The sequence below is a fragment of the Mastigoproctus giganteus genome, chromosome 5 (assembly GCF_048544385.1).
Source record: "Mastigoproctus giganteus isolate SK-2022 chromosome 5, ASM4854438v1, whole genome shotgun sequence".
NCBI classification, from domain to species: Eukaryota; Metazoa; Arthropoda; class Arachnida; order Uropygi; family Thelyphonidae; genus Mastigoproctus; species Mastigoproctus giganteus.
This window is the reverse complement of record NC_143579.1, coordinates 183219685-183241597: the sequence shown is the minus strand read 5'-3', so window position 1 is coordinate 183241597 and position 21913 is coordinate 183219685. Positions and strand designations below refer to the sequence as shown.

At 36.9% G+C, this 21913-nt stretch overlaps 1 protein-coding gene across 1 annotated transcript in view; it reads left to right on the top strand.

Annotated features, from left to right (window-relative positions):
* Positions 1–21913, top strand: part of 128up (GTP-binding protein 128up) — a 142543-nt gene that overhangs the window by 108780 nt on the left and 11850 nt on the right. Inside the window, exons 7-8 of the mRNA XM_090373569.1 lie at positions 3098–3220; positions 19458–19553. Coding sequence (XP_090229695.1) covers positions 3098–3220; positions 19458–19553 — 219 coding nt within the window. The remainder of the gene's footprint in view (positions 1–3097; positions 3221–19457; positions 19554–21913) is intronic.

The following is a 21913-nucleotide window of genomic DNA, read 5'->3' as shown; positions in this document are numbered from 1 at the left end:
GATAGCAGAAACAAGTCAGAGTAAAGGGAACCCATCTTGTAACAGAGTAATGCATTTTTTAATTCTGGATATACGTTTCTGTAAAAAAAAAAAAAAAAAAAAAGTGTTAAGGTCAGCCTTGAACCAGCTTAACTAAAAAAGAATATAATATTCTTTTTCTCATTTCTTTTGCTAAATTAACTAAAAACTACAAAAATTTTTCCCAAATAAAAATATACTTTTAATGAGCAATTATTGTGACATTACTTTTTTAGTGCATTTGCATCATTACTATATAGTTGAATTTTTTAAACAAATTGAAGTTTGTACATCGGCTTCATTATTGTAATATCTTATATTGTGAGCAGGTAGGAGGTATAAGAAGTATACCTACCTGCTCACCAATGAGAAGCCAAATAGCTTCAAAACAGTGTTGCTGAGTGGTGGTATTCAACTGAAAATAAGTAACAGCAGTCTTCTCTAATGAGGAAATGTTACTTATTTGAAGTATAAGGAGGGCAACTCAATTTGAAGGATTTAACAATATGAGATGTTACAATAATGACTCCAATGACTTTTTTATACAAACTTCGGTTTGTATAAAAAAATTCAACTATGCAGATGCACTAACTGACATCATAGTTTGAATTTTATGTAGTCTGAGGCTTTCTGCCCTAAAATATGAGACTAATTATTATGAAATTAATCAGTCTGATGTTGTTAATTGCAGACAGTTAAGATGGTTTATGTTTGACTAATGAAAGACATTTATAGTATCACAGTTCATTAATATTTTGTTGTGCCTCCTTAACCTTAATGACATCTCCCTGGTAGAGAATAATTAATAAAATCAAATTCTGGCTTATCTGTTGACTGTATGTAATGTGATTTTGCATCAAGATTCTTCAAAGTTGTCAGAGTTCCTTGTGTTTGAAATATGATCTTGTTGCATTGACCATCTTTTAGTTTCTGGGTCATACTGGAACAGCCAACTTCCACCACAAGTAATTACAGTGCTCTGAATCTTCAGTTTTTTTAAAAACATCCTCACAGACTTGGAATCTTCTCATTCTTTATTCTTCATTCAAAATTTTTGGCGCACACTTTTCTCATGCCTAAATTTTCAGTTAAAATTTTTCTGTTTCTTGGTTCATATTGAGTTCTGATGCAATCATTCTAATGCTTAAACAGCCACGCAGCCTGGTTGTCATCTTCCACATTCTGTGTTCTTTCTAAAAATCTTTTATGCCATTCAAACCTGCAAGCTCTTGACATAGTATCTTCCCCATAAACTAAACTTGACATAACAACTCATAACTTTTAGTTGTTTTCTTTAGTTTTGTTAAAAATTTGAGTTTGATTAATTGTTCAATTCTTTTGTCATCATTTTTCCAAAAAATTTCAAAAACACAAGGTAATGAAAACCTGGCTCACTGCAAAGTGAATGAGTGTGTTGAAATGTGACTTGGCAGGCAACTAGAAAAAGGTTCAAGGTAAACTGCTGTGCTTTTATTTCATAGGTGGCACGTAGTGTGTAGTGGCTATGTGCACAATCTCATTATTTAATAGCCACACCTTGTATAATAACTGACAAGACTGCATCACATTCATACATCTGTGAGAAGTGTCTGATATATGCAATTTTAGTATTAGCTGTATGGTGTGGCTATTAAATAATAGCCACACCATACAGCTATAGGCTTTGATGCGCTACACAAAAAAAATAATTAATAAAATAATAATAAATGAATAAATGAAATAAACTACCTATTTGACTCACTCCTCATATAGGCAGCTATCCAGCTGACCTTTGAATTTTTCCAAGTTGTCAGTCTTAGCCACCTATGTAATTAACACTCCAATAATTAACAACTCACTGGCTAAAGGAAAACTTCCTGCAGTTTGAATTTATGGCCTTATATATGTTACAACTTAATTTTACAGGCATAATTTTATTGCAGATTTAATGAAATTTCATTGAAAACTAATGCACTTTAATCAAGTAGGTTAACTAAAACTTGCTGTACTATTATTCCACAACTACCTTTACTTATATTTAGAGAGATACTAACCTTCCAATGATAAAGCCTGTTGAGACAAAACTACAATTTACACTTTTCCTTTGCTGGCATTGGTGTGTATTGTTGAAGGTAATGTATTTATATATAGGTTATTATATAAATACTCATTAACAAAAGTCTGGATTATGAGGGTTTTTGAATGGTTTGTCCTGCATTGGGTGCAGTTGGAGACACCCCATATACACCTGTTTTTGGTGACTGACTGTTGACACTTGCCACTCTCCAAAGACTACTTAAATTGGGTCAACTTCTGATTCTCTGGACTCAGAACTATCTCTGTTTTATTAAAAGCCCTGCAATGCTTCTCTTTAGGCAAATTTTGTCTTTCAAAAACACACTGAAATTTTACCTATTCATGACTTATACTTAGTCTTCTTGTGATGCAGTTCACCAAGTAGTAATGAGAAGTGCATAGTTGCTTTGCTTTGCTCCTGTAGCTACATTCACTCAGAACTAAAACAGACAAAAATCAGTATTTAATAAAAATTATTATTATTTTTTATTTTTAAATTAATACTGGAGACTGGTCTTTGAATATCCAGCCATTTGAGTAACAAAATGATTTAATTAAAACATACTAAATTGAGAAGAGTAAATGGTTTTGATTACTAGGCTTTTCAATTTTTAAGCTTGTTTAGTTATTTGATGTTTTTTTCTTCGTAGTTTTTGCCTTTTTTCTCTTTATGCATATTTAATTCTATAAGAAACTGTATGGTTTTGTGGACTCTTTCCTCCACTTGAATGATCCTATTGGAATTGAAATAAATATTTTGTGACTTGCAGGTTTGAAATATGCAATGAAAAATTAATTTCTTATGCATTGAAATATTTCATCACCCTTGTCTTAGAAGCTTGGATTTTTCTGCACATTCATTATTTATGCCCTTGTATTATTATTTATATGTACATTTTAAAAAGTTTGAAATTATATAGGAATAATAATTAAATCAGCAAAAATTGTTAAAAGTTTAATAGACATTGCATTTAATTTGTAATGTTTTTAATTATGTGGAACACTGGTTTTTCTCTTCTTGTAGATATACCAAACCAAAGGGTCAGTTACCAGATTATGAAGCACCTGTTATCCTCAATCAAGACAGAAGAACAATTGAAGATTTCTGCAATAAGTTACATCGGACCATCATAAAAGAATTCAAATAGTTAGTTAATTTCAAACATTGATCAGTGCATGTTCAAAAATGGGTGTCTGTTTTATCAGGATGTACCTCAAACAAAAAAAAAAAATCTAAAAAAAAAGAGGCATTTTTGGATTTAGAGTACCATTTTTATATGATCTCAAATGTTTGTGTTTTCATTCTGTTGTTAGAGTACTTTTTCTGCATTTTATTCATGCCTTTTGCATTTTATTCATGCCTTACATAAGCCTCTGCATATTTTCCAAAAAGAAAATATGCATATTTTTGCTGATGTTTCTGCACTAACAAAAACATTGTCTAAATTCCATTATATTAGACTGCCATTTTTCAGAATCATTTAAATTACTTACTTAAGGTCAGGATGAAATAAACTGAAGATTTTTTAAAGGTATTAATGAAGGTTCAGTAAATAATCACATTCACAGTAAGCTGATATGCAGTTATTTATTTCATATTCTGATCAAAGGTTAGTAAGGTGTTGCATGGTAATGTAACTGCATCAGTCACATTAATATTCAAATCATGTTGCAGAAAACTTCTTAACAGACTGCCCAGGTATTGAGACATTGAACTATTTTTGAAAAGATAAACAGATTAGTCCTATCAGCCAAGTACATTGAAATGCACATTATGCATTGCATTGCCAAGAAAATGTTACAGCTGCTGCATCTGTATATTGCCTTTGATTTCCACCACATCTGTATTCCCATCAACCTGTGTTCATCAGGATCTCAGAGAATGAGGTTAAAATAAAAGCAAGAAATGATTGCCTTGTTCAAGACAGTAGTTAAAACCAGCCATACTGAATACTGTCTCTGGCAGCCATTTCATCATCAAACAGTATCTGCATATTGTCAAGCAAGCCCAGTTCCAGCTTAGGTTCAGTTCATATGTGGATAAGCATCTTGTGAAGTTACATGATCAAACTGCACAGATTATCCACATATTTGAACCTTGAATTTTTATATACATTGCATAGTTGGAGGTGGTTTGCTTAAGTTTCCATGCTGCAGTGTTCTTCCAACATGATGAAGCACCTTATCATTTTGAACAAAAAAAAAGACAAGCTTGAACAAAAACTACTACCAATGCCACTGATTACTCATAGTCCATGTTGCATGGCATCACATTTTACTGATCTGAATACAGTAATTTTTTTTGATAGAGGCATATGAAGGAGCTAGTCTCAAAAGGTTTATGACCTGAGACATTTTAAGCTGCATTCATGCAGTTGGTCATGAGTCTTCTGAACAGCTTAGCTGCACCCATGCAAAAAAAGTTCTGTGTTGTGCAACTTGATTACAATTCTTTAAATTCAAAAAATCCTTTAATCGTTTTTATTGGTGTGCAGAATGTCCTCATGAAATAGTGCATTCTTGTTTTGTTTTTTTTTTTTTTTTTTCTTTTCAAAACTGAAGATGTTCAAGAATTACTGGTAAGAAAAGAGGCTGGAAAAAGTGGATTTGGTTGAAATGGCATTGGAGGTAAACCAAATCAATTCAGAGGATGATAGCACAGATGAAAATTCTGAAGTTCCAAATTTTACACTAAAATGCATAAAGGAAGGTATAAACTTAGCTGAACAATTGGAATCTTATTTTTTGAATGCATAGCCTTCACTGAAAGGAGTTCAAAGTTTAAAAGGCAGCTTCAAAAATGCTTAGCTCCATACCATGAAATTTACAAATATCTATCAAGCAAAAGCAGACAAACCCAGATTACTGAATTTTTAAAGAGAGCAGAAGATACATGAAATCTAGATGCTGCAGAAGCAAGTTCAAAAGTTAAAGATATTCTGCAAACGAGACAATGATCTCGTTTCATTGTGCTTAGCAGCGATGAAGAGGAAGAAAATTAAATGAACATACATTATCTGACATGTATGTATTACATTATCTGACATTTATGTAATACATTTGTTGAGTTATTACTATTTTTAATAAAAAATTAAGTTTCCAATATTTATAAAAAAATTATTTTTGTTAGCTTTTGGAACGTGACCCCCTTTTTGTACTGGTGTTCTTAGTCCCATCTAACATGATTTCGCACTACACCAGATATTACAGGAACCTAACTACCATGTTATACAATAGTTATCTGTATTTTATTATGCATGTGACCACATGGTGCACAAGCTCCTATTGAAAAGTGATATTCTTATAAATAAATGCCAAGGTATTTTTCATCAATTGGCAGTGCATCATTTTCCAATTTCAAATAAATAAATCAGTGAAGCAATATTGCAGTATTATTGCACGTTTGCAGTATTATTTCTGTGGATTTCAGTGGAAGAGACAACTTGATGCTACAGTAAAAGAAGAAAGAGTTGATGTGCAGTGGTCTTTGGTTGGAAAACTGAGAATTGTTTGCGTAAACTTTAAATATAACAAATTATCCCAAAGTTATGTTTGTCACTTTCACAATTCTTCGTGGCAATGCTGTGTGAGAGAATGTTATCCAGATGGGAGAGGGGGAAAATGCAGTGCACATCTTCTCTTTGTAGTGAAGCTTTTGAGATTCTCTTGAAACCCACATCGAGTCAAGCAGGACTATTGTTACAAAAAAACTTTGACTCAACATTTCTGAAGAGGGCAAAGTCTGTTAAAAGTATCTCTCTTTAAGCAGTCATGATCATTTGATATCTAACAGACAGTCCAAACAGAAATACACAGACAGATAAATCCTAGGTAAGCTATGTTTGAAAGCATGCTGTACTAGTATATAATCCCATGGCTATATTTAAAAAAAATGCATATGTAATCAGTGAAATTTCATTTCAAGTCAAAAGTCTGGATCTTAAAAAAATCTCTTACTTTAATGAAAATCTTTCCTCTTATTTACAGTTACCTGATCTCTAGTTTTTTCAAAGTCAAAAGTTGGCAGGTGTGCTGTTATTACTATGAAAACTTGACAGTGTAAAAGTTTAACAAAACAACCATAATTTGAGTTATTTGGGAGTATAAATATTTTTATAAATTTAAAAATTCTCTCTTGTTTTGACTTTTTTCCTTATTGCTTCTTAATATTGCTTTACTTATACTTGTATTGCTGTATTTTTCAAAACTGTCACGTAGTTCTTTCCTTTATTATATTCTATGGAGCAAAAATGGATATATGATAAAGCATTCCAATTAACTCTTAGTTAGTTTTACATAATTGCAAATAAAGTCATATTTAGATTCCTCAGGCAGCCTACTCGAAGCAGCTGTATTGTACAATGCATGGAAGTGTGAAAAGTGTCTGCCATCTTACAGAGCTTGAATGAATAAACAGCTTGCAATACAACTGTTACAGCAGTTAATATAGTGAGAAGAAGTGTGATATGTTTGAACTTTTGGTTTAGTTATGAGGTTCTACAGATTTTCAGGGCCCCTTGAGGATGATGCCTGCTTTTAATGGTGGTTGGAGATGAAATTAAGAGCATTCCTGTGTTTTCTTAATTCCACCACTAATGCCATATCAGTGGGTTTTGAGGTATACGGGCATTATTAGTGTTTCTGATGAATACATGTATTCAGAGGGAAGGCTTATCTTTTTGCAATTCCAGAGAAAACTTTACACTGAAATGAAAATGAAATCTATCTAAATTCTGCTGTGATTCAATATGAGAATAACAGACACTCTAGAACAGGGGTGGCACGCAACCTTTTTAAGGGTGCGTGCCAAAATTGGCTAAATCTTTAAAAAAAAACTACCCTCTCGTGCCGCTCAGAATTTTGCAAAGTACGGTAGAACATCAATTATCCGAACCTCCCCTTCCCAAAATTACAGTATCTACTTTTAGTGCACTGGTTGTTATGCTGAAATATTACTCCTGCTGCTTAATGCATTTCAAAGCCCACTCATGTGGAGGCCCTCAGTGCGCTAGAAACTGGAATGGCATGGTGTGAGTAGCAGTCTGAATGCAGTCCTACAGAGATACTGCTGTTAAAGAGGATGAGAGGCCGTGCTGCGAAAAAAAAAAAAAGACAACCTCGTGGTTCAGAGAGAAATTCATGATTACATATTTTAAAAAATAAACCTTCCCAAGATTCATTATATTCTTATTTGTGTGCAATTACTTGTATTTGTTTATTTCAGTTTATGTAAAAAAAAAAAGTCATTTATAGTTGAAACAACGTAAAACAATTAGGTAAGTTCAAAATAAATATAATATACACTGATGAGCCAAAACATTATGACCAGTGAGTCGTTATGCAAATCGAAGCAACTGCAGGTGAACTACAGCATGGGTTGGGACACGGTATAAAAAACACCTGATACTGAATTTCGTTAATCAGTGTTACTCTTGTTCTACAGATGGGAAAGACAGCGGACTTAATCAAGTTTACAAATGCCAAATTGTAATGGCCAGACGACTGGGTCAGAGCACATCCAAAACGGCACGGCTGGTGGGGTGCTTACGATCAGCCGTGGTTAGTACCTACCAAACGTGGTCCAAGGAAGGAAAACCTACAGACCGCCAGCAAGGTGTTGGACAGCCATGGGTCATCAATACTCGAGGTGAGCGGAGGCTCTCCCGGATGTTACGTGGCAACAGAACGGCGACTGTGGTGCAACTAGCCGGTAATTGGAATGCTGGTGATGGGAGTAATGTGTCACAACACACAGTACATCGAGCCCTGCTAAAAATGGGGCTGTGTTTTTTTGTTTGTTTTTTATGTAAACCCCAAACACGAGAGGTATAGGAACCTGTAGTACTTAGTACCGTGCTTGGGTTGGAGGTTGAGAAGACGAAAGAAGATATTTATTGACATTGGACTTGAACTTCTGTAGACTGTAATTTTCAGGAAATACGTATGAAGGAAGGGTGTTCCAGAAAACGGCAGTTGAATGAATAAATGAGGAAGATGAAAAGTTGGTTCTGTGAGTTTGGAGTTGGACAGTAAATGGATGTTGGCTGGTGGCGGCACATGTTCGGACTGTTTTTGAAGAGAGAGCGGGAATTATAGAAGCCAATTCAGAAGAACAGTGCCCATGGAAATATCTGTAGAAGAGGCATGCAGCAGAAACAGTACATCTATGAGACTGCGAGTGGAGAGATTCTGTTAGAGATGAATCATTAATTAACCTAACTGCCCTCTTCTGAATGGAATCAAGAAGCCTGAGAGAGGTTTTGGAAGCACAACCCCAGATGTGGGAACAATATTCCATGGCTGGGCGGATTTGCGATTTATACAGAGTGAGCAGCTGTTTGGAAGAAAAGTAACGCCGAGAGCGAAAGAGAAAAGCAAGTTTTTCAGATGCAGAGGAAGCAATATTTGTAATGTGCTTGTGCCAAGCGAGATTAAAAGTCAGGGTAATCCCCAAAAGAGATATATCATTTTGCCTAGAAATCGGAGCATCACTAAAGATAAGCATAGGAGCAGAAGAATCCTTTTTGCGAGATATAAGACAAGACTGAGTTTTAGAACAGTTGAAATCAACCAAGTTGTCTTTGCCCCACTGGAGAATTACCTGAAGATCGGCATTTAAGGAATTGGTAGCAGATTTTCGAGAAGTTGAAGCTGATTGAGCAGGACAAGGTTTCCCAAAATGGAAAGTGGGATGCAATGTGCTATCATCAGCAAAACTATGGATAGGATTTCCAGTCAATGGAAGAAGGTCATTAATATACAAGAGGAAAGAGTGGGAGAAAGAACTGAACCTTGGGGAACAGTGGCATTAGTGGAGAAGTTAGAAGACAGAGACATCCACCATCACCCTCAGTGAGCGATCAGAGAAAACTGGATAACCAATTACTAAAAACAGTTGGCAAACCATAAGATGGAAGCTTGTTTAGAAGACCTTTATGCCAAACACGATCGAAAGCCTTTGAGATGTCAAGAGCAACTACTTGTGTTTCACCGAACCTTTCCACTGAATTAGTCCATAAATGGGTAACATAAGCCAGAATACCACCAGTGGATTGACACTGACGGAATCCATACTGGCGATCGTTGATCAGACAGAAGGTTTCTGGGTAGTTTAAGAGTTGGCGGTTAATTAATTTCTCCATTTCTTTAGAAAGAGTAGAAGTAGTTGCAATGGGAGGGATTTGTCACCCTTTTTAGGAACTGGCTGGATATGAGCAAATTTCCAAGCAGAAGGAAAAACAATTTTGGAATAAGAAAGTGAAAAAAGGCAGCACAGAATAGGAGTAAGTTGAGGAGCACAGGTTTTGAGAACAAGTGGGGAAATACTATCGGGACCTGGAGCTTTCTTAGCATCAAGATTCATCGACATCCTTTTGACGGAAGACCACAGGGGGCATTGAATGGAGCGTGTTGGGAATGGTGGGATGTGTATTACCAAGGTCATTAATACATGAGTTGAATGAAAAATGGGATGCTAGCAGGTCAGCTTTATCCTTGGCTGAAGTGACAACAGAACCATCTGGTTTGGACAGGGGTGGGAGCAGAGCTGGACAAAAGTTGCGGCCAATAGCTTTCGCAAGAGACCAGAATGCTCGGCTACCATTAAGGCAAGAAGCAAGTTTTCTACTCTTAGCCTGTTCAAACTCTAGTTTGGATTGATTAATAACTGCTTTACAATTGTTGCGAGCTTTGGTGTACGCAGAAAATGAAACTGGAGAATTAGAAACAGGCCAATCACAATATGCAACATTGTTCTCTTGAACAGCCTTAGCATTTATTGGAAAACCAAGGTTTAGATAAAGGATGAGATTTTAAAGAGGAGTGTGGGATAAAGGATTCCATTCCTGCAAGAATAATTTCATTGACATGATCTGAGCAAACGTTGACATCAGAAGTTTTGAAACAGTAATCCAACCAAGGAAAAGAAGAAAAAAAGTCTCTCAGGTCATCCCATTTTGCATTCTTGTAATGCCAAACAGCACGAGGTTCGGAATAGCCATGAGATAAAGGTTCCATTGGAGAAGAAACAATCACCAAGTTGTGATCTGAAGTGCCTAAAGGACCTCTCACTTCAACCGTGTACTTAGAAGGGTTGTTTGTGAGAAAAACATCAAGCGTATTGGCTGTATGATTAGGATTGTCCGTTATTCTTGTAGGTAAATGAACAATCTGTGCAAGGTTATTAGTAATTGCAAAAGCCTCAGCATCTCGACCAGCTGGGTCAGTGTGACTAGAAAACGGAAGTCGGCTGGAGTTGTGAACATTAAAATCACCAAGGAAAATTACCTCTGTTAGGAAAGTTGGACTGGAGAAAGTCAAGTTGTAAAGAGAGGAAGTCAAAGAGCTCCAAGTGATTAGTGGAGTTGGGAGAACAGTAGAGACAACAGATGAATTTGACACAGTGAGGTAGAGAGATTTTAAGCCAGAGAAGATCAAACAGAGGAGATTCCAAATTGCCAAGTCTCTGAAAGGGAATATCAGAACGGACATATGCACAAGTACCACCTTTGAGGTGAAAGGAATCATACAGCGAATAATTTGGGCATCTGAGATGAGCAGTAGTTGAATCAACCGATAACTGAGATTCTGTCAGAAAAAGTACATGGCGTATGGCAAACTGCAAGTGGAAATGGACATCGTTGAGAATTGAATCGAGACCAAGTATATTTGTAAAATGAATTAGGAAGTGCTTGGGAGGTTTAGATCTTTTCGCAGATAAGCTTGCTCTATTAGTTTGACAATTCATGGTGTATTCAATAGTAAGAAAAAGTGGGTGGGACATGCTGTATGAAGTAATGAAATTTTTGGATATAGCATACACATGGTAAGAATATACCCAGATCCTTGACATAACGTGGCCTCGACAATGCTCCCCGCATACACACTACTTGGACTCCCTCCAGTCACTATCTGGCAGAGTAGAGGTAGCAAGATTATACACTAGCTGATCCGGAAGCCTCCTAGAGAGTTACCAATAGGTTCTGTCCGGTGTACTAACTAGCGGCCGGCCTGCGAACACCGTTTTAGCGCTGTAGCCTTGAAATGTAAGGAAGATTGGATCTCGCCAGAATGTTAATCATAACCTTAAAAGTCATTAATCATACTGCATGATGGAAGAGATGGGGAAGGGTTGATCGGAACTTGGCTCTGGAGACTAAACATGGGTTCCACCACTTCAAGCTTCCAATAAGCAAAGTGGTGGTTTTGCACCGGTTGATGAGAATCATCTACCACCTAGTACTGCCTGGTAACACAGAAGGGGGCGGCATTCCTCCATGTGGTGTGGAGGAATGCCACCCATTGTAAGCAGGGGTCGAAGCACCACACCTCAACCTCTGTTTACTTTAGCTCACCCTGGGTGGTCACCTACCGTGTGCTTGTACATGGAGGTTATACCCAGGGTTTGAGGGGGATGTGGACCCTAAGTTTACTGAACAAGCTTCCATCTGTCGTTATGGAAGTTGATAGCTTAAATAAATTCAAGGAAGAAGTGAACAAATATTTGGAGCTAATGGATGGGCGAAGTGGGAAGGTTTTTTTTTTTTTTTTTGGCTGATGCTGAATACGCCTGCTTTTGTGTATCATATGCCTCTGCTAATTCTATTCTAAGTCCCCCCCCCCCCTTTTTTTTTTTCTTCTTTTTTTTTTTTGAGGTAAAACTCTCCTGAGAATTGGAAGTAGGATTGACCTGCTGAAAACTCCCTAAAATAAAAAATGTCTTTCTTCTAAAGAAAGAGGCATAGGTTGGCCAATGTGTATTTCTCTGAATTACAGATGCCAGAAACAAGCCTGATTGCAGGCTTGTTTCTGGCAGCCTTATTTTGATGAAGTTGGTGGACTTTGATATCTGTTAGGGAATGTTGGTAAACATCAACACTGCATTTAAGCTTTCCAAAATGGAAATGTGTTTGACTTTGTCAAGCAGGTCTATCAAATTCTTTGTTGTATGGGCATCTGTGGGAAAGATTTGTGAAATGATGTTGTCAAGCCATTTTGCCCAGGACCTAAACCTGGCCAGTATTTTTCGCTCACAGTGGATCTGCATTGGGAGAGGTTCCTTATAGGTTGTTTAACATAACTGACCTATGATATATATAAGAAATGTTTGTGTATTATATTATAAATTACCTACCCGCCTACTGATGACGAAGCCAAAAAGCTTCGAAACGATCGTCTGGGTGGTGGTACGCTGAAAATAAATAACAGTAGTCTTCTCTACTAGAGAAGCGTTATTTATTTGAAGTAATTCAATAGTAGCTATCTTGTTGTGAAGGCAACCACATTATGAGATACAATTAAAACGATGCCTTCTACGCAACAATTGTAGCTCAAATCTATGGGTTAACTATGGTGTATTTACACCGATATTATATAGTTAATTATCAAAACCCATAAGGATTATGCCTAGTGCATTTAATTTTCCAAATACCTTACCACCACACCCTTCTGGCATCTCTCATAATGTGGATATAACTTCGCAACTGAGATGGCTTGTTGTATTACCTACCCGCCCGCTGATGACGAAGCCAAAAAGCTTCGAAACGATCGTCTGGGTGGTGGTACGCTGAAAATAAATAACAGTAGTCTTCTCTACTAGAGAAGCGTTATTTATTTGAAGTAATTCAATAGTAGCTATCTTGTTGTGAAGGCAACCACATTATGAGATACAATTAAAACGATGCCTTCTACGCAACAATTGTAGCTCAAATCTATGGGTTAACTATGGTGTATTTACACCGATATTATATAGTTAATTATCAAAACCCATAAGGATTATGCCTAGTGCATTTAATTTTCCAAATACATTACCACCACACCCTTCTGGCATCTCTCATAATGTGGATATAACTTCGCAACTGAGATGGCTTGTTGTATTACCTACCTGCCCACTGATGACAAAGCCAAAAAGCTTCGAAACAATCGTCTGGGTGGTGGTACGCTGAAAATAAATAACAGTAGTCTTCTCTACTAGAGAAGCGTTATTTATTTGAAGTAATTCAATAGTAGCTATCTTGTTGTGAAGGCAACCACATTATGAGATACAATTAAAACGATGCCTTCTACGCTACAATTGTAGCTCAAATCTATGGGTTAACTATGGTGTATTTACACCGATATTATATAATTATAAATAACATATAACACAAAAATCAAAAACAGCTCAGTGTTCATTAAGATTTTTCACAAAGGCATGATCATACCTCTTGTTATTTTTAGTATGCATCAGCAACCCAACACTTTCCACAGAACTAATTAATAGACATCATATTATACACAATTGCATATGTGCATATGCAAATGCATATAATACAAGTATTACAAGCAATACTGGATATTCCTTAACTTGATCATTTTTCAAATGTTGATTTCAGAAATACATAAAAATCACTCTATTGCAATTAAATATTTATAGCGTGGGATAATATTTCACTTAGCATGGGAAAATTTCTCAAACTGGCATGGGAAACATTTTAATACTATTTTGCTATTCGTTCTCATGCTGTCGACTACATCAAATGAAATGTTTTTGTTAAACATGCCAGAAATTAAATCTCTTACAAAATTTTGTATGGAATTGTGGATTGCCAATCATAGAAAAGATTTTACTCTGTGGCATTTTTGTGTTCTGTGTTGTATGAGAAAATAATATTCTATGCAAGAAAAAATTGAAGATTGACCAATGTGTTGTTGTTGTGGTTTTTAGGAGCATTAGCAACTAAGGCCATATTGCTCCTTGGATATGTGGTGGTTATTCCCTGACCTTTCCGCATCCTCCATATTTGGTGGTCACGGGCTTGAACCCCGGTCTGATCAAGAGGTGTGTGCTATGCACTGCTGCTCCTGCCCACCTGGCTATGGAGGCGCTTGACCAACGTGTGAAAACGGCATCGTACATTATGGCCAAGAAAGGAAAAATTTCCGGAGCAGTCACTTTTAACCAAGCCATGTACTTCAAAAGAAGAGAAAAGTGAATTTTCAAAGGATTTGTGTCTCGCCTTGGCAAGCAGCAATATCCTTTTCAATAAGTTAAAGCAATTGCTTTGTCAAGCAAGTTTTTAAAAAAATTGTATAAATCAACTATTCCAGGCGAACCTACCTTGAGGAAGAATTACCTTAAACTATTTATAAAATTATTCAAGAAATTCGCCATTAATGCCAACACTGCTCCAATTTGTACAGCGGTCTTTTATGCACAACATTGTCAAAAGCCTTCCTGGAATCCAAGTGTATGACGTTAAAAGGATTTTTTGCATCCTGTTCCTTTGTTTCTGCATCAAAATAACCAATCGGATTGGTCAGACACAATCACCCTTAGTAAATCCATGCTGTGACTGCACTATAAGGGCATTTCTGTCTAGATAATCCTGCATTACTTCTTTAACCAGAATTCCATTATTTTCCCTGGAACAGAAATTAAGTTAACAGGTCTGTAATTACGGATGTCATCTTTTGATTGCCCTTGGTGAATTGGGGATACATTTACACATACCCAGTCCATAGGTACTTCTGAATCCAAAGCTGCTCTCATAATTATGGCTAAGGGTTTGTTTACCTCCTTTACTGCCTCTTTTAATATAATTGGATCTCAGATGTCTTTTTTTGTTAAGCTTCAACAATTTCTATTCCACTTTTTTTCTCATTTATTGCAAAACCATTGAGCTCCCTGTTAGATTTTGATGAACTGCTGTTATTCCCCTCGCTAAAGACTCCTCATGCATGAACGTAGATGCAAAATACCTGTTCAGTTCAGTTTGTTAGAAACCTGAGCATCAACAGTTAAAACATTTACATCAAGTGGACCAATATGAGTTGGTTTAGTCCCTTGTTGTTGTTGTCTGTCTGCTAATAGAAGTGTCAGTGGACAGCTGTTGGTGAGGCTGGTCCCAATTCTAACTGCCACCTTGATCATTTATTCTTTTTAGGGAACTCCATTCCTTGAGGCTGTCTTAGATAACAATAACATATGGTGTGAATTTGTTGGTAATATTCTGCTTCTGCAGCAGTATTTCTTTGGCATGTGCCATGAACAAGGTTCGTGTCACTGTATTCAGCTATTGCCACGTTTCTATGCTTCACCTCCTCTACTGTGGTTGATTCTGAAAAACTATTGAAAATACTCAAACATTAGAATAAACAATCATTAATAATGTGCAGATTGTTTTTTAACTAAAAATTCAGGTTATGTATGCTAAACACTCCTTAAAATGGTCCTTGAGGTTGTCACAGACATTTTCTCAGATAAGCCAGACAAGCTGTACTTGCTACCTGGGAGTCTAAAACGCTGATGGAACTGATATTCGGGTGACACTCAAGTAATTGGACCCAATTTAGGCGAAGTCCGAACGGTCTGTGACAGCCAAATCCTCTGCTTGCACCAGGTATGAACCAACGTAAGCAGTGGTCGAGGTGTGGCACCCACACCACATGGAGGAACGCCGTCCCTCTATGTTACCAGGCAGTATTAGGTGGTAGATGACTCTCATCAACCGGTGAAATACCACCACTCTGCTTATTGGAGGCTTGAAGTGGTGGAACCCATGTTTAGTCTCTAGAGCTAAGTTCCGGTCAACCCTTCCCTATCTCTTCCATCATGCAGTATGATTGATGACTTTTGAGGTTATGATGAATGTCGTGGCGAGATCCAATATTCCTTTCATTTCGAGAGTACATCTCTAAAACGGTGTTCGCAGGCCAGCTGGTAGTTAGTACACTGTACCGAACCTATTGGTAACTCTCTAGGAGGCTTCCGGATCAGCTAGTGTATAATCTTGCTACCTCTACTCTGCCAGATAGTGAATGGAGGGAGTCCGAGTAGTGTGTATGCGGGGAGCATTGTCGAGGCCACGTTATGTCAAGGATCTGTGTATATCCTTACCACATGTACGCCATATCCAAAAATTTCATTACTTCATACAGCATGTCCCACCCACTTTTTCTTACTATTGAATAACCATGAATTGTCAAACTAATAGAGCAAGCTTATCTGCGAAAAGATCTAAACCTCCCAAGGACTTCCTAATTCATTTCACAAATATATGTGGTCTCAATTCTAATCTCAACGATGTCCATTTCCACTTGCAGTTTGCCAAACCCCATGTACTTTTTCTGACAGAATCTCAGTTATCGGTTGATTCAACTACTGCTCATCTCAGATGCCCAAATTATTCGCTGTATGATTCCTTTCACCTCAAAGGTGGTACTTGTGCATATGTCCGTTCTGATATTCCCTGTCAGAGACTTGGCAATTTGGAATCTCCTCTCTTTGATCTTCTCTGGCTTAAAATCTCTCTACCTCATTGTGTTAAATTCATCTGTTGTCTCTACCGTTCTCCCAACTCCACTAATCACTTGGAGCTCTTTGACTTTCTCCAGTCCAACTTTCCTAACAGTGAGGTAATTTTCCTTGGTGATTTTAATGTTCACAACTCCAGCTGGCTTCCGTTTTCTAGTCACACCGACACAGCAGGTCGAGATGCTGAGACTTTTGCAATTACTAATGACCTAGCACAGATTGTTCATTTACCTACAAGAATACCTAATCCTAATCATACAGCCAATACGCTTGATCTTTTTCTCACAAACAACCCTTCTAAGTACACGGTCGAAGTGAGAGGTCCTTTAGGCACTTTAGATCACAACTTGGTGATTATGTCTTCTCCAATGGCGTCTTTATCTCGTGGCTATTCCCAACCTCATATTGTTTGGCATTACAAGAATGCAAAATGGGATGACCTTTGAGATTTATTTTCCTTGGTCGGATTACTGTTTCAAAACTTCTGATGTCAACATTTGCTCAGACCGTGTCAGTGAAATTATTCTTGCAGGAATGGCATCCTTTATCCCACACTCCACTTTAAAATCTCGTCCTTTATCTAAACCTTGGTTTTCCAATAAATGTGCTAAGACTGTTCAGGAGAAGAACATTGCATATCATAATTGGCTTGTTTCTAATTCTTTAGTTTCATTTTCTGCCTACACCAAAGCTCGCAACAATTGTAAAGCAGTTATTAATCAGTCCAAACTAGAGTTTGAACAGGCTAAGAGTAGAAAACTTGCTTCTTGCCCTAATGGTAGCCGAGCATTCTGGTCTCTTGCCAAAGCTATTGGCTGCAACTTTTGCCCATCTCCGCTCTCACCTCTGTCCAAACAAACCAGATGGTTCTGTTGTCACTTCAGCCAAGGTTAAAGCTGACCTGCTAGCATCCCATTTTTCTTTCAACTCATGTATTAATGATCTTGGTAAAACACTTCCCACCATTCCCAACATGGTCCATTCAGTGCCTCCTGTGGTCTTCTGTCAAAAGGATATCAGAAGAATTTTGATGAATCTTGATGTTAAGAAAGCTCCAGGTCCTGATAGTATATCTCCACTTGTTCTCAAAACCTGTGCTCCTGAACTTACTCCTATTCTTTGCCACCTGTTTTTTCACTGTCTTATTCCAAAGGTGTTTTTCCTTCTGCTTGGAAATTTGCTCATATCCAGCCAGTTCCTAAAAAGGGTGACATCCCTCCCATCCAATCATCGTCCCATTGCAATTACTTCTACTCTTTCTAAAGTAATGGAGAAATCAATTAACCGCCAACTCTTAAACTGCCTAGAAACCTTCCGTCTGATCAACGGTCACCAGTATGGATTCCGTCAGTGTCGATCCACTGGTGATATTCTGGCTTATGTTACCCATTTATGGACTAATTCAATGGAAAGGTTTGGTGAAACACAAGTAGTTGCTCTTGACATCTCACAGGCTTTCGATCGTGTTTGGCATAAAGGTCTTCTAAACAAGCTTCCATCTTATGGTTTGCCAACTTGTTTTAGTAATTGGTTATCCAGTTTTCTCTGATTGCTCATTGAGGGTGATGGTAGATGTCTCTGTCTTCTAACTTCTCCACTAATGCCAGTGTCTCCCAAGGTTCAGTTCTTTCTCCCACTCTTTCCTCTTGTATATTAATGACCTTCTTCCATTGACTGGAAATCCTATCCATAGTTTTGCTGATGATAGCACATTGCATCCCACTTTCCATTTTGGGAAACCTTGTCCTGCTCAATCAGCTTCAACTTCTCGAAAATCTGCTATCAATTCCTTAAATGCCGATCTTCAGGTAATTCTCCAGTGGGGCAAAGACAACTTGGTTGATTTCAACCCTTCTAAAACTCAGTCTTGTCTTATATCTCACAAAAAGGATTCTTCTGCTCCTATGCTTATGTTTAGTGACACTCCGATTTCTAGGCAAAATGATATATCTCTTTTGGGGATTACCATGACTTCTAATCTCTCTTGGCACAAGCACATTACAAATATTGCTTCCTCTGCATCTGAAAAACTTGCTTTTCTCTTTCGCTCTCGGCGTTACTTTTCTTCCAAACAGCTGCTCACTCTGTATAAATCGCAAATCCGCCCAGCCATGGAATATTGTTCCCACATCTGGGGTTGTGCTTCCAAAACCTCTCTCAGGCTTCTTGATTCCATTCAGAAGAGGGCAGTTAGGTTAATTAATGATTCATCTCTAACAAAATCTCTCCACTCGCAGTCTCATAGATGTACTGTTTCTGCTGCATGCCTCTTCTACAGATATTTCCATGGGCACTGTTCTTCTGAATTGGCTTCTATAATTCCCACTCTCTCTTTCAAAACAGTCCGAACATGTGCCGCCACCAGCCAACATCCATTTACTGTCCAACTTCAAACTCACAGAACCAACTTTTCATCTTCCTCGTTTATTCATTCAACTGCCGTTTTCTGGAATAACCTTCCTTCATAGGTATTTCCTGAAAATTACAGTCTACAGAAGTTCAAGTCCAATGTCAACAAATATCTTCTTTCGTATTCTCAATCTCCAACCCAAGCACAGTACTATGTACTATAGGTTGTAATACCTCTCGTGTTTGGGATTTACTTTAAAAAAAAAAAAAAAAAAAAAATCACCCATGCCACTTTATTCTCGAATGGAATTGGAGAATGCGATAATGGCCAAACTTGGAGGCGGAGTTTCCACATAAAAACAAAACGTGTGATGGTGCTGTGCAAAGCGTGAAAAAATTAAAAAAAAACTGCAATTGTAAGACACCATCGATTCTAAGACGCACCCTGTTTTTAGAGACGTTTATAGGGGAAAAAAGTGCATCTTAGAATCGAAGAAATACAGTAATTACTAAGATTGTCTTTATAGAACATTCGGTTTGATTACAACTACATATATAATTTTTATCACTCTTCTCTCATATACTTTTTTTAGGCTCTTTTCTGTCTATATGTCTATATTCACAAAAAAATTTTAAAAATTAATTTAAGCAAAAAAATCAGATGTGCTTGAAATGTAATGCACTGCATGCACTATTTAACTTTTTTTTTTTAATTCTATCATTTATTATGTTCTTTTTACAGTGCTCTTGTATGGGGTTCTTCAGTTAAGCATAATCCACAGAACGTTGGAAAAGATCATGTTCTTAATGACGAAGATGTAGTTCAAGTTGTTAAAAAGTATGTATTATACCCTCCACACTCACTTGACATTGTTCAGTTAGTAATCGTTTTTCATTTATATTGCTACTTGTGTAACTGGAATGTGATTATTCTTTCAATTTGATATACATGGCTTATCAGTATTTGGGGATATATCTTCTTAAAGATGGGTCCTTTTATGTTGTACCGGTGACTGAGGGAGGGGGCCATGTTTCTCCTGCCCTTACCCCGAAGGTCAAATAGACTGATTTGGCATTGTTAATGACTGTAATAATTCACATTGCACTTGGTGGTCACTCACTTTAGATGAATGCTGAGCTGTGACTCATACTCTGGGCCTTTGAGGCTATAGTCATCCATAAATAATCTGATGGTGAATGCATTTCTATGGCATTTACACATACAGCAACTCCACGACTTACATAATACTCGACTTATGCAAATTACACTTTACAAGGTTTTTGCCGGCTGATGCAAACTGAAAAAAATATGGAAACGTATTTTTGCATCTGTAGGGATAAATGGAGGTATTTTGAAAATATCATAATGTTGAACCCAATAACATTTTTTTTTTTTGTAATTCGTTCCAAGTCCTTGGAAGTTGATCGCTACACTACTAAGATATTTATCTCTCTAAAAGGTCATTTTTATAAAGGAAATTGCACTATCCTTTCATCGTTATCATATGTTCCATTAGAAGAATCAATTTTGAACACCTTTGTGATATTTTTCTAAAGCACATTTCTGGAGGTCACGACCAAAACACAATAAAAACAATTTGCACTTTCCGGTTTATTGAACTTTTCTGTTAGGACAACGAATTATAAATGGATAGTAAACTCGATCTTATTGCATTTGCAATAATACCGATAACTACAATTGTGTGCTTTTTTACGTTATTATGATGAAATGTTTTCCCCTTCACTGAAATCGTCAATCATATAAAAAAACAAATTTTCAGAAACTTCTCTTCATTCCTATTTACGTATTACAATGATGAAGGGAAAGGTCCATGTCTTGTTGTCCTCCACATCTTGTTGCCGAAGACGTGGAGGAGTTAATAGAGGAAGAAGAGAAGCAATTATCTAACAAAGAACTTATTGACTTGCAGGCAGCAATAGTGAAAGAAGAAAATGCTGACAAAGCTCAAGATGAACCAAATGAGGAGCTGAGATGCTTCATCACCAGAGACATGGCAGTGGCTTTTCGTGAAATTGCATCGGCAATAGTGAGGTTTCAGAAGATGGATCCTGACAGCAAATGACTCTTAAAAGTTAACAGAGGGTTGAATGATATGCTTCCTACAAAGAGATCTACGATGAAAAGAAAAAAGCCACCATCCAGTCAGCCATTAATATGTTCTTTCGTAAGGTTGAGCGGCCGATCCCTTTTAAATCTCCACAGCCGTCAACCTCCACAGTGGCATATTTATCAGCTGAAGACATCGATTCTGGCAATGATGCTCAAGAGGTGAAACTTACTGACGTTATGCCTGTCTCCTCTCTTTTTTTATAATTTAGAAATTTTTTAAATTGCATGCTTTCGTAATTTTTCCTGCGCATGAGATAAAAAATTAAATAAATACAATAAATAATTCTATTTACATGTTCGTCGAACATTTCTTTTTTGATTCAATCAATTCAGCGAACACAGTTGCAAGTACTGCACAAGCATGGGGGAAATTCTGACTTACATTGAGTTCCGCGGAACACAACCCTTACGTTAATCAGGGAGTGGCTGTATTGTTAAAGTTCAAAGTAACCACCTTGTATAGCTCATGGTAATTTGGTCAATCTTAGTGGTGACTGCAGAAAAACAAGCTATCTCTTCAGGCTGAGGTAGAGTCCTATGCAGGTCCACTGTATTAGACCTGTAACTGGAACTGCACCCAAACCAGACCTGCACCATTTATCCCTGCAAAAAAAAAAAAATAATAATAATAATAATAATTAAATGATGTGTTAAGAAAATTTTTATTAAATTTTCTACTTGTCAGTAGTAATAATGCAATAGTTAACTTTAAATTAAAATTGATCAATCAATAATATTAATTTTTTTTTACTTTTCATATTGCATAAAAATGAAAAAACAGTTAAATCAAAAAAAAGAGAGAGAGACAGACAGAAACATATTCATATTATAATTAATTTTACAAATTTTTTGTTAGTGACTGTGGGGAAACAGGACATCAGTTTTCGAGGTTCAGCTGTATCCTTTCTTGGATTAGAAATTCAGATTCAAAAACTCCTTTGCTTGCTGTACTGTTGGCAGAATGGAAAGAAATAAGTCCCTCCCATTTCACAACAGAGGGGAAGAATCTAGTTGGCAAAGACCAGGCAAAACTGCATTGATCAGCCAAAACAACAACTGTTCACAAT